The sequence below is a fragment of the Saccopteryx leptura genome, chromosome 3 (genome assembly GCF_036850995.1).
Source record: "Saccopteryx leptura isolate mSacLep1 chromosome 3, mSacLep1_pri_phased_curated, whole genome shotgun sequence".
Lineage (NCBI taxonomy): Eukaryota > Metazoa > Chordata > Mammalia > Chiroptera > Emballonuridae > Saccopteryx > Saccopteryx leptura.
In genome coordinates this window covers 1,458,519-1,470,915 of record NC_089505.1, presented here as the reverse complement: position 1 = coordinate 1,470,915, position 12,397 = coordinate 1,458,519, and the positions used below count along the sequence as shown (strand labels likewise).

Sequence of the window (12,397 nt, the reverse complement as noted above, 5' to 3'; positions counted from 1 at the left end):
GATAGAGAGAAAGAAGTGAGAGGGGGAGGGATGGAGAAGCAGATGGCCACTTCTCCTATATGCCCTGACCAGGAATCAAACCCAGGACATTCACACACCAGGCTGACACTCTACCACTGAGACAACTGGCCAGGGCTAAAATTATTCTATAAATCTAACCTTTGGCTCATGATGGCAGGCCCTTTGCCCCGTCTAACATGGGACTATAAGATTTTACATTAATTAACACAATAGCATTCATTCTAAAAAGGCCTCAGAGTGCGGTAGAGCAGACCCTAGCATTCGGACATTCGGTGGTTAGCATCCTGGGTTCCCCTCAGTTGGATAGCCTGCTCCCTGTCATACGGACTTGCTGACCACGTGGTTCCCTCTGCAGTTACGGAGCTTGTTGGGCTGAGCTACCAGAGGACCGTGGGGATTCTTTACCAAGTCTCCTTTACCGTGGGGCTGCTGGTGCTCACCGGGGTGGTGTACACGATTCCTCGCTGGAGGTGGCTGCAGTTCACGGTTACCCTGCCCAACTTCTGCTTCCCGCTCTATTATTGGTAAGTCCATTCGGAACAGAACGGAACTACACCGCAATATCTTACTTCTGCCTTCGCTAATGCGCACCCTCCTTCGGGATTCTAAGGTTTTCTTCACTCTTCCGTTTCACGGGAAGCCCAGGTCCACGTTTCAGGGACAGAGGTCAAGAGCTTCCACCATGTTGGAAACCAAGGGGCCCTTTACTTCGGGCTTGAACGTTTCCTATCTTGGATCTTACAGTTTTCATATTATTTACCTGGTGTTTAAGTTGGCTTCTAGTGGCGTTGGCACCCTTTGAAGAGAATACAATGTGACTGTTCTTACTCTGTCCCTTCTCAGAGGAAACTGCAGGATACAGAAAGCAGAGTATGGCTCTCACGTCCCCACTTCCCATATCCGTGCCCAAAGCAGACATCCCTGATCAATCACAGCAGTCTTTGTCCCAGGTAAGACCAACATGGGACCCCACACAGACTGTAACAATCCATCCGAGTTCCCAGGGCCAGAGAAATGCACTTGTCACCCTGCCCAAGGGAAACATGGAAAATAGCAGACACTTCAGAAATTCCTGCTGTGCAGGAAAGCGAGAGAGAGGCTGCATTTTCAACCAAAACTCTCTCCCATGCAACAAACCCAGGATGTTTCATTCCTGGACAGACCCACCTGGTCTTCCCATAGTTGTCTAAGAATTAGACATCTCGACTTTCCCAGAAAGTCTGTTTCTCCTCCAAAATCCAATAAAACTCTAAGAGCGAGCCTTAGCTCCGTCCCAATGTCCATGTACGGCAGACACCCCTGGGCTGCCATTCCCATTAGGAGTTCTTGATTTCTGGCCTGGATGCTGCCATCTTTCCTTCCGCGTCACCATCCTCTACCCCACGCATTTAAAATTCTAGCTCCACCTTGTCACTCTCCTGCTTAAAAGTCTCTCGATGATTTTGTTCTCCATAGAATAAAGACCCAGTGCTTTAGCATGACAGAAAAGCCCACCTATTATCCGACTTCTGACCACCTCGGAAATACCCCTTCTTGCCACTTTCACTCAATAGAATCAAACTTGATTTACCTACAACTTAACTCACTTCATGATGGGATGACATTTTCAAAAGGTCACTCTTGGTGCAGTGTATGAAACAGGTGTTTTGGGGGGAAGAACGCAGGAAAGAGGTTCAGGGGAGTCTGTTGCCATAGTCCTTGCAGGAAAGATCAAGTGTCTGAATGGAGACAGAAGGTGTGGGTATGAGGAGGAAGAATTAGAAGCAGTATCAATAAGGCGGCAATGGCAGAGCTGGGGACTGAGGTGGAGGCTTAGAGGGGGCAGGTACCGAGTGGATGACACCCCGAGCGCCGGCTGGGCGTCCGTGTGCTGGTGGCGTGTGCTCAGAGAGACAGGCACACAGAGGAGGGGCGGGTGTGGGGGGGAGATGGAGGTGAGCTCGGACAGGAGGATCTTCGGGGCTGCAAGGACGTCACCATGCAGATGTCCAGGGGCAGTTACTCTTCAGGATCAGAAGTTCAAGAAAAATTCACATCATATCACTATGATGGTGGATGAGATCATTTAGAGAGGATGAGAGGGCCAGGGGAGGAAGGCAAGGGGGCAGAATTTTTGGAAACCAAGCTAAGTACAAGAAATGGGGGCTGAAGAATGAGGTGGCCCCAGGGGGGAGAAAAAAGGAGTTGCAGGGGCAGAGGGGGTGTGGAAGTCACAGAGGAAGGACCCGTGCAAGCCTCACCTTCCCTGAAGCCAGCCAGGTGGCATTACGCATGCATCTCTGTAATTCTCGCATCTCACTGCTTGTTGGTGTCAACTGTTGACTTGACATTGTGTGACCTGACTGGATGTCCCTGAAGACCGTCAGCTCTTTGACATCAGGTAACGTTAGGGGCCCTCTTGTCCTTCTTCTGGTCCAGGGCCCCATAGCAGTGCCCCGAACAAATGACCTCCCAGCCTCTGCCAGAACCCCATCATGGCTAACGCTGAGTCCACATCGAGTGAGCCCTTTTACGGCGGAACCCAAAGCTCGGGTCCAGGAGACTGCTCACTGAGCCAGAATTCACACCCCTGTTGAGTTTACCCAGTACTCCTAACTTTGCACTTAAGAGTTTCAAAAAAGTTACTTTCCTTGCTCTTCCACCAGTCAGTCCTTTGACTGGATACGCCCTCAGAGCATGTCTAGACACACCACCTCTGGGCTAGCCATTTCCAGTTCCTGCCTTCTCGGACCCAGTCCCCACATCCTCCACTTTCTTGGTCCTCCAGCTCAGACAGCAGTTGACCAAACTGACTCTGCTTCCTGAACTGTGAGTGACCAGAGCTGAACACGAGCCCCGTGTGACCTAGAAAACTTCCCGGTAATGTCACAGTGGACAGGACCGTGCTGGGAGCTGTGGGTTGACTGTTCCTGAGCACAAAAGCCTTCTGTCTCTGATATCAGGTCTTAGCCAAGGAATCATCCTTGGTTCCTCTCTCCATCGCGCACCTACAAAAACTTCCGACCCGAGCCCAGCTCACAGAGCCACCCTCTGTGCCTGAGGAATGACCCAGAGCAGTCCAGACGGCCCTTCCTCCCATCACCCGTGGCCCAGCTGCTCAGAATCCTCTGCAGACACAGAGCCAAGCAGCTCCAGTCCTGATGTGCAGGGGTGCCCATGTCCTCTAAGCAGGTGCACTCTGTGCAGTCTGGCATGTCAGCTCTCCTGCCCTCCAATCTCACACTCTCAGCTCATTCCATTAAGAAGTCAGCTCTCAGAATGATACACAGATAACATGTCCGCTTTCCCTGAGACGGTCCACGTACTCCCACGTCCCACCTTCCACCAGTTCTCACAACTAAAAGGCCTGGAGCCCCCCTGAGCTGACCTGTGGCTCAGACCTGGGTGTTCGCCTGCACCCTCTGTGCGGTTTGCTCCCCAGGGTGTCCGTGGGGACTCTCTGGAGAGGAGACCCGCGGCTTCCTGCACAGGGCTGAGGAGAAGTCGGCATTAGAAGGCAGAAAAAATTCTACATTTCACTGCACAATTTCACAGATTTTTTTTCTTGTGATGAGGGATTTAAAGACCTACTCCCTTTCAACTTTTTTTTTTTTTGTATTTTTTTCTGAAGCTGACAACGGGGAGAGACAGTCAGACGACTCCCGCATGCGCCCGACCGGGATCCACCCGGCACGCCCACCAGGGGCGGACACTCTGCCCACCAGGGGCCGACGCTCTGCCCACCAGGGGAGATGCTTTGCCCCTCCGGGGCGTCGCTCTGCCATGACCAGAGCCACTCTAGCGCCTGGGGCAGAGGCCAAGGAGCCATCCCCAGCGCCCGGGCCATCTTTGCTCCAATGGAGCCTTGGCTGCGGGAGGGGAAGAGAGAGACAGAGAGGAAGGAGGGGGTGGGTGTGGAGAAGCAAATGGGCGCCTCTCCTATGTTCCCTGGCTGGGAATCGAACCCGGGTCCCCCGCACGCCAGGCTGACACTCTACCGCTGAGCCAACCGGCCAGGGCCCCTTTCAACTTTTCAATATGCAACACAGTATTGTGAAGTATAGTCATCACGCTGTACATGACATCCCCACAACTTATTTATTTTAAACAGAAATTTGTCGTTTTTGACCCCCTTCACCCATTTCACGCACCCCCATCCCCTCCCTCTGGGAACCACCAATCTGTTCCTTGTATCAGTGAGCTTGTTCTTCCCCTTAGATCCCACATCTACATGAAATCATAATGCACCTGTCTTTCTGTGTCTGATTAATTTCACTCAGTGTAATGTCCCTCAGGTCCCTCCATGTTGTCAGAAATGGCAAGATTTCATTCTCTTTTTATGGCTGAATAATATGCCATTGTGTGTGTTTGTGTGTGTGTGTGTGTGTGTGTGTGTGTGTATAACATTTTCTTTGTCCGTTCATTCACCGATGGACCCGATGGACACTTGGGTTGTTTCCCGATCTTGGCTGTTGGAAATAATGCTACAGTGAATGGGAGGTTTCGCGTATCTTTCAGAATTAGTGTTTTTGTTTTCTTCAGATATATTCCCAGAAGTGGAATTGCTAGATCATACGGTAGCTCTATATAGAAAATTTCTGAGGACACTTTACACTGTTTTTGTTAGTAGCTGCACCATTTTTTATTTCTACCAAGAGTGCACAAGGGTTGTCTTTTTTCCACATCCTCACCAGCATTTGTTATTTCCTGTCTTTTGGCGAGTAGCTGTTCTAAGAGGTGTCCCTCGCCGTGGTTAGTTTGCACGTCCCCACTGAACGGAGATGTTGAGCACCTTCTCATGCACCTGTTGGCCATGGAGATGTCTTCTTCGGGGAGAAAGATACCTATTCAAATTCTCTGTGCAGTTTTAAATCAGATGTTGGTGTTTTTGCTATTGAGGAGTTCCTTATATGTTTTGGATATTAACCTATGATCAGATGTACGATTTACAAATATTCTCTCGATTGAGTAGGTTTCCCTTTCACTGAGTCACTGAGTTGGTGGTGTCCTTTGCCGGGCAGCCCCTGGACAATTCTATTTCCTGTGTAGTAGCCCTACTGAGTGCCTCACAGACAGCTGGTTATGGCTTCTGGGGAAAGGGGGCCAATACAATTTTCCCTCTACTGATGACACTGTTTATACTTGCACTGTCCCCTAGATGTATCCCTGAGTCCCCAAAATGGCTAATCTCCCAGGACAAGAATGCTCAAGCCATGAGGGTCATTAAGTACATCTCGAGGAAAAACAGAAAGTCAGTACCTGCGTCCCTTCAGGTGAGCCAGCAGCTGTGACGTCAAGTCCAGGGCCGTGAGGAGGAAGATGCACAAAACCCGGTTCTGTCACCGAGGGGCCTTTCCTGTCACCAAGGGGCTGGTCCTGTCACCGAGGGGTGGGTCCTGTGACTGAGGGGCTGGTCTTGTCACCGAGTGGCCGCAATGTGCCCAAGGTGCTTCTGTCATACAAGATTCATGGTTCCTGGGTCAAATGTCTTAAATAGGTGGACAACATAAACCTGAAAGGAACCACCCCCAAAATTATGTAAAAGTCAAATGAGGGGCCTCAGGACTGCCCGAACCCCTGCGCCTGACCACCAACGTCTGGTTTACCTGCGTGTCCGCCAGCAGCCCCTTGGACGGAGGTCTAATTCAGAGGGAAGAGTCCGATCAGGGGACAGACTTTCCAGCACAATCACGTCTTAGAATTCAAACACCGGGGATAGAAAGTGTTCCGAGAGTTATTCAGCACCCCTTCCCTTCCAGAACAGAAGGCACCGTGGCAGTCTGTTCTGGGCCGTGCGTGGTTTGCCCTCAGTAAACCACCCCCTTTAACTTAAAGCTTCTCATCTGGCAGGGGCTGGAAAAGAGAAAATCAGGCTTATTGGGAAAGCATGTTGCAATCAGAGTAAATCATTTCTGACCAAGGAGCTAAGATGGAAAACAGTGGGAATCTGAGATTTTACGTGACACTCAGATTGAGGATTTGGGAGCTCAGAGGCCTCTTTTTTCTTCACTTCCTCTCTGGTTTCCTGGGGGGCGTGAGGAGGGGGCTGGAATACACATTCTTTTCCAGTAATGACTGTTGTAACACTCGTTCTTTTTTTTATATAAGTTTTTATTAATTTATAGGGGTGACATCAATAAATCAGGGTACATATATTCAAAGAAAACATCTCCAGGTTATCTTGTCATTCAATGATGTTACATACCCATCACCCAAAGTCAGATTGTCCTCTGTCACCTTCTATATGGTTTTCTTTGTGCCCCTCCCCACCCCCCTTCCCTTCTCCCTGGTTCTTACATTTTAGATCCCTGCAGAGATTAGTCAGAGAACAAAGCAGGCGTGGGCCACTGTCCGGCCAGAGGTCACGGCTCAGGTACTGGCGATAAGTCTGGTCAGTGCTGGTCCTGCTGGAGGTTTGCTCCCGATTCCTCTGTCTCTCACACACCATCGTGTGAGGCTCGATCACCCCGCTGTGCTGTGTCTACACTGCTCACAAAAATTAGGGGATATTTTATAGCTTCATATTCATTTTGAAATATCCCCTAATATTTGTGAGCAGGATATATATAGCATAGCTTTATATGTGAGCATAATTTCTTTGCCTGTCTTGGTTCTGAAGTCACAGCCAGCCATCGCAGTGGGTCAGGTGGTGTAAAAGCAGTGGATAGAGGGAACAGCAATAATAAGATGACAACGAAAGGTGACTACAGCCAATCCTTGTTTTTCCAGAAGTCTCCCTGCGCCTGTGACTTGCTCTCAGAGCCGGCCCAGACCTGAGCTCTTCTCCCTGTCCAGGTTCTCGGGCTCCGCCCTCTACCAGGACCTCATCATGCATACAGGCCTCATGGGGGCTGTGTCTAGCTGGACTTCTTTATCTTGGCCCTGATGGAATTCCCAGCTGCCCTCATCATCAACCTCTCCATCGACCACGTGGGTCGCCGCTATCCATGGGCTGGATCGAATCTGGTGGCGTGGGCAGCCTGCCTAGCCTCAGTTATTATCCCCGATGGTAAGTGTCAGGCCCAGCTATGGTCTTGCTCTCCAAGATCCTAAGAAGAGGGCTGTCACAGCCCTTTGATAGGAAGACCATGTTATTTATTATCCAAAGTAGTTTGGAAAAAATAAACAAAATATCTAGGACCTTTCTGACACACTCATCGGCCTTTGAGAACAATCACAGTCAATGGCTGCCTGATGTCACACGATGACACCCAATTGCTACAAGCCATCCAGCTGGCCCAGAGCAGAGAGCACGGGCTTTGGCGTGCAGCTGGCTCAGGGTTCAAGCCCTTTTCCAGCACAGCACTTCTCAGATGTTATTTAGGCAACTCCCTTGACCTCCCCACAGTGTCCTCTGGAATTAATTAGAAAACGGCATCAATGAATAATTATTCAGCTCCTTTCCTTTCTTGTAAAATACTTTCTCAGTGAAGGGGAGTGAAACTGTTACAACAGAATTCTCTTAGCAACATGGAGCTTTGCTTGAATCCTTCAATTATTAGCAACTCTTTTGAATATGCCCATATGTTGCTATTTCTTTAGTGTGGCCTCTAATAGACTCAAGTTGGCCCAGCTTTGGAAACTGATATAATTCTGTTGTCATTAATGGCCGAGGTCTCAGGTTAAATGAGTATTAAAGTTGTGTCTAAAGTTAAAACTTAACAGACGTGTAGAATTTGCTGGCATTGTCCTGACTGTGAGAAGAACCAACTTCACTGTCTTGTCCCAATCTGGAACCTGGGGTTTCCCCTTGCAAAGGCCCCTGGAGCACAGTTTGAAAACCAGGGATCGTGCAGTGCATGAAGTGCTGTGTTTCCCCTCAGATCTCCAATGGCTAAGAGTGACAGTTGCATGCTTGGGTCGAATGGGGGTTACACTGGCCTACGAAATGGTCTGCCTGGTCAACGCGGAACTGTACCCCACGTTCATCAGGTGAGCACGTCTTCCACTGTGGGAAGATATAAATATATAAATCTAACATGGATTTATGGTTCTTTTTTGGGGACTGAATAAATAAGCAGGGTATTTTTGCAAATCTGGATAGAGGTGCTGGGCCCAACCTCCACCTCACCTTCCTAGTGAACAAAGAGCTATACCGGATTTTCATTTGTCTCATTCATGTTCTCCAGAAGAGGCTGGAAGCTCATTTCTTATTAGTGTAAAGTTGGATTTGAATGGTATGGTGGGGGTTGTCTTTAGATTGCCTTGGAAACTTAGTTGAAGGGACCATGTTTTTTTCATGAATAAAGGTGGATGTACTTTTGGGAGTAGTTACGTTATGATTGAGGTACAGTAGAGACTGTTTGCCGTGGCGTCCTCTGGAACATATCTGTGTGTGTGTGTATATCTTTAAGTTTCTGTGTATAATTTATTCAATTCCATTTCTTTTTCCGTTTGGGACCCAGTTATAGACTCGTTGCAGCTGGAATGTGTCATAGAGCAGCAACAAAAATAGAGGACAATGACAGCAACAATAGCAGCAGCAACAATATTGGGGACAATGACAGCAACAATAGCAGCAGCAACAGCAACAATAGCAGCAACAAGAGGAACAATAGCAGCAGCAGTAATAATAATAGCAGCAGCAACAATGGTGGGGACAATGACAGCAACAATAGCAGCAGCAACAATAGTGGGGACAATGACAGCAACAATAGCAGCAACAAGAGGAACAATAGCAGCAGCAGCAACAATAATAGCAGCAGCAACAATAATAGCAGCAGCAACAATAGTGGGGACGACAGTAACAATAGCAGCAGCAACAATAGTGAGGACAGTGTCAGCAACATGAACAGCAATGACAGCAGGAATGACAGCAAGAGAAATAATGGCAGCAGCAATAGAAGTAACAGCAGTCGCAGCAGCAACAACAGCAGTAATGACAGCAACAGAAACAACTGCAGCAGCAATAGCAATAACATCAGCAGCAGCAGCAACAATAGTGACAATAATAATAGCTGAGATAATAACAATAGTAGCAGCAGCAGGTCCAGCAGTGGAAACAACAGTAGCAGCAGCAACAACAGCAGGAATGACAACAGCAACAATAAGAGCAGTAACAACAGCAATAGCAGCAATAACAGCAGGAACGAAAGCAGCAACAACAGGAATAACAATAGCAGCAACAACATTAGAAACAGCGGCAGCAATAATAGCAATAACAACAGTGACAATAACAAGAGCAGAAACAACAAAAACAGGGACAATAACAGCAGTAACAGCTGCAGAAACAACAGAAGTGAAAACAGCAACAATAGCAACAACAGCAATAAGAACAGCCTCAACAACAGGAACCACAATAGAAGGAACAACAGTAGCCAACAAAAGTATCTGCAGCAACAACAGCCACCATGTTGACTGGCTGGTAACTAAGTGCAGCCTGGCACTGGGCACCTCACTGTCATTGTCCCACCTGTGGACCCAGCCCTACGTGTGCATGGGCCCTGGACTCGGCTGCCAGAACTAGAACCTTGGCTTTGTCACTTACTGGCTGTGTGACCCTGGAAAAGTCTTTTAATCTCTCTTGCCTTAGTTTTCTCAGTTGTCAAATGGAGTTACTACTAATGCCCGTTGCAAAGGTTGTTTGTTGCAACGATTGAACGAGAGGCCTTGGGAGGCACTGGTGGAAAGCACTTAGTAAATATTAGCTATTGCTCCAATTTTACAGAAAAGAAAACATGCTCATGAGATGAAATACAGAACACATTAAAAGTCAAAGTCTATCTTTGTAACTAGGACGGGCTTAGTGCCCTTAGGAACCGAATGACTTGGGTGGTGGGCAGGGGCTTCCGACAGATGCTGTTCTTGCTGGGTCTCTCTCAGTGTGTGACACTCTGCCTGGTGTCAGCTCTCCTGAGTGAGGTATCCCGGATGCCAACCCCCAGGTGCCACGTGCGGTCTGCCTGCTGTTCCCAGACATCCGTCCTCACTCAGGCTGTCCTCGTCTGTCTGCAGGTACCCTCCCAACCCTGCCTCGCCCACACCCCTCTGCAGTTCCCCGAGGTCTCTGCAGGTCCGTATTCTATCTTTGAAAAGGAAGCTGGGTGCAGTAATGCAGAAAAAGGAAAGTGAAAGTCTTCATAGAAGTATGTGTTAATCACAGAAATAGACAGAATGAAAAATAACAGTTAATCTTCAAAATAACTCTTTAGCCTCTTTGAACCACCTGATAAAATGGAAAACCCTTGTAAGTACAGGTGTATGTGTCTCAAAATATGCAGAACATGTTTTAAAATGGATTTCCAATAAAACATGTAGGTGCATATTCTCTGTTTTATACAACAGCTATGAAAACTTTAATGACTAATAACAGTGGTTATTAGATGTGTACGAGCCAGGCACTTTGTCTGTGTTACCTCACCTGGTTATTACAAAAATCCAAGGAGCAGGAACTGTTGTCCCATTTACGGATGAAGAATTGAGGCTTGGAGGAGGCAAGACCACAGGGACAGGAAACGGGAAGGCCTGTCCTGAGGGCCCGGCTCCTCCTTCCTGACACGGGAGCTGGCCACAGGGACCTCAGTCAGGGACTCGGGAAGGAACTCAGCATTGATTCCGGAACTATCGGTGAGCACCTGCTCAGGGCTACGCTATGGGATAGGACATTACACATTATACAGTCTGTCCTCAAGGGGAGGGGCCTGTGTGCAGGGGACACTGCATCGAGATCAGGCTGCGGGGGAAGGGTTGTCTAGATCGAGGATCTCACACTCAAATGTTACCACTTGCCAGGCAGAAAGTGCACACACACCAGGCACAGGAGAACAGGGTCTGGGGGGTGGGGGCCGACTCCAGTGGGCACGCCCTCCAACTGCTGAGCCATCACGCAGCTCCTGCAACTTGTCCGCAAGAGGAAGTGCCTTCTCGGGGTTACCCATCTTCCGGTGGTTTATTTATGTGAACAGATCCTGGAAAATCCAGTTCATGTGGAATTTCCCACTTTAAAAAGTACCTAGTGGGCCAAGCAAAGCCCTTGAGACCCTGCTCTGGCGGGCTGCCCAAGTGACCTCTGGATGGATTCAAAGGCCTCTCCCAACTCTAAGCTTCGAGCCCAAGGGGAAGCCTCAGACCCTGGAGATCCTTTGCCGCAAGATTTGCCCAAATACTGAACGCGTTCAACAGGAACACTTTGTAGAGCTGATGACATTCAGGTCAGTTCATGGCACCAGGAGGCCAGAAATGGAGAATGGACAAAATGAAGATATCTAAGCCTACTGCATGAACAAACCTGCAGGGAGTGTCTCCTATATGTTTCTCTGCATTTTTTTAAGTTTACTTTTTGAATAGGTTGATATGGCTTCAAATTCAGGAAGTATAAAAAGTATACATTGACAAGTCTCCCCCCCCCCCCCGTGTCCCACAGTCACCCAATCCTGTGACAGCCAGTGTTATGGGTCTTGAATATCTTTCCAAAGATACAAGTAAATATGCGTATCCATTTACTCCATGTGCATTTTTCCTCTTTTCCCCACAAACTGTAGAATTTATACTTTCTATTTTTTGCCTTTTTCATTAATAACATGTCTTGGAGAACTTGCCTTCTGAGTGTCTACAAAGCTGCTTTAGTCTTTTTAATGGCTGTATGATATTTTATTGAATGATCTACTATAACTTATATAACTGGTCTCCAGATCAATGGGCAGAATTTTGTTACATATTAACAAAGTGCCTTAAAGAACAGTCCTGAGCCTCTGCTAGTTTGCCCACCCAGACTCCTAGACTTGTGGAATTGCGAGGTAAGAGGGTATGGGCATTGGCAATTTTTATACTGTGGTCAGATTGCCCCTTGTAGACGTTTCCAGCCTGCCCCCTGCTGGCCATTGAAGACATTTGCTCCACAGTCTTTCCCGCCACAGTATGTCCCCAAGCAGCTTGGTCATCAAGCATCCGAGGGGACCCTAATGCAGTGTGCATTCGCACGTCTCTGATTCAGGAGGGGGAGCGTATCTTCATATGTTTAAAAGTTCTTTTTCTAGTACAACCATTATGGAAGAAAGTATGGTGGTTCCTCAAAAAACTGAAAATAGAACTACCGTATGACCCAGCAATCCCTCTACTGGGTATATACCCCAAAAACTCAGAAACATTGATACGTAAAGACACATGCAGCCCCATGTTCATTGCAGCATTGTTCACAGTGACCAGGACATGGAAACAACCAAAAAGCCCATCAATAGATGACTGGATAAAGAAGATGTGGCACATATACACTATGGAATACTACTCAGCCATAAGAAATGATGACATCGGATCATTTACAGCAAAATGGTGGGATCTTGATAACATTATACGACGTGAAATAAGTAAATCAGAAAAAACCAGGAACTGCATTATTCCATACGTAGGTGGGACATAAAAGTGAGACTAAGAGACATAGATAAGAGTGTGATGGTTACGG

At 48.0% G+C, this 12,397-nt stretch overlaps 1 protein-coding gene across 12 annotated transcripts in view; it reads left to right on the top strand.

The window, feature by feature from the left end:
* The window catches only part of LOC136398621 (GATA zinc finger domain-containing protein 4-like), a 38,032-nt gene extending 25,901 nt beyond the window's left edge, over positions 1-12,131 (top strand). For 8 of the 12 annotated variants that reach the window (XM_066372793.1, XM_066372792.1, XM_066372790.1 and 5 more), the window contains 5 exons: positions 377-545; positions 5,159-5,273; positions 6,730-7,009; positions 7,824-7,932; positions 8,406-12,131. In XM_066372793.1, the coding sequence (XP_066228890.1) occupies positions 6,886-7,009; positions 7,824-7,932; positions 8,406-8,961 (789 nt within the window). In that variant the 5' untranslated portion in view covers positions 377-545; positions 5,159-5,273; positions 6,730-6,885 and the 3' untranslated portion in view covers positions 8,962-12,131. Of the gene's footprint in view, positions 1-376; positions 546-864; positions 972-5,158; positions 5,274-6,729; positions 7,010-7,823; positions 7,933-8,405 lie in introns of all 12 variants that reach the window. The other 4 variants (XM_066372791.1, XM_066372789.1, XM_066372798.1 and 1 more) reach the window with 4 other exon arrangements.
* The last annotated feature ends 266 nt before the right edge of the window (positions 12,132-12,397 follow it).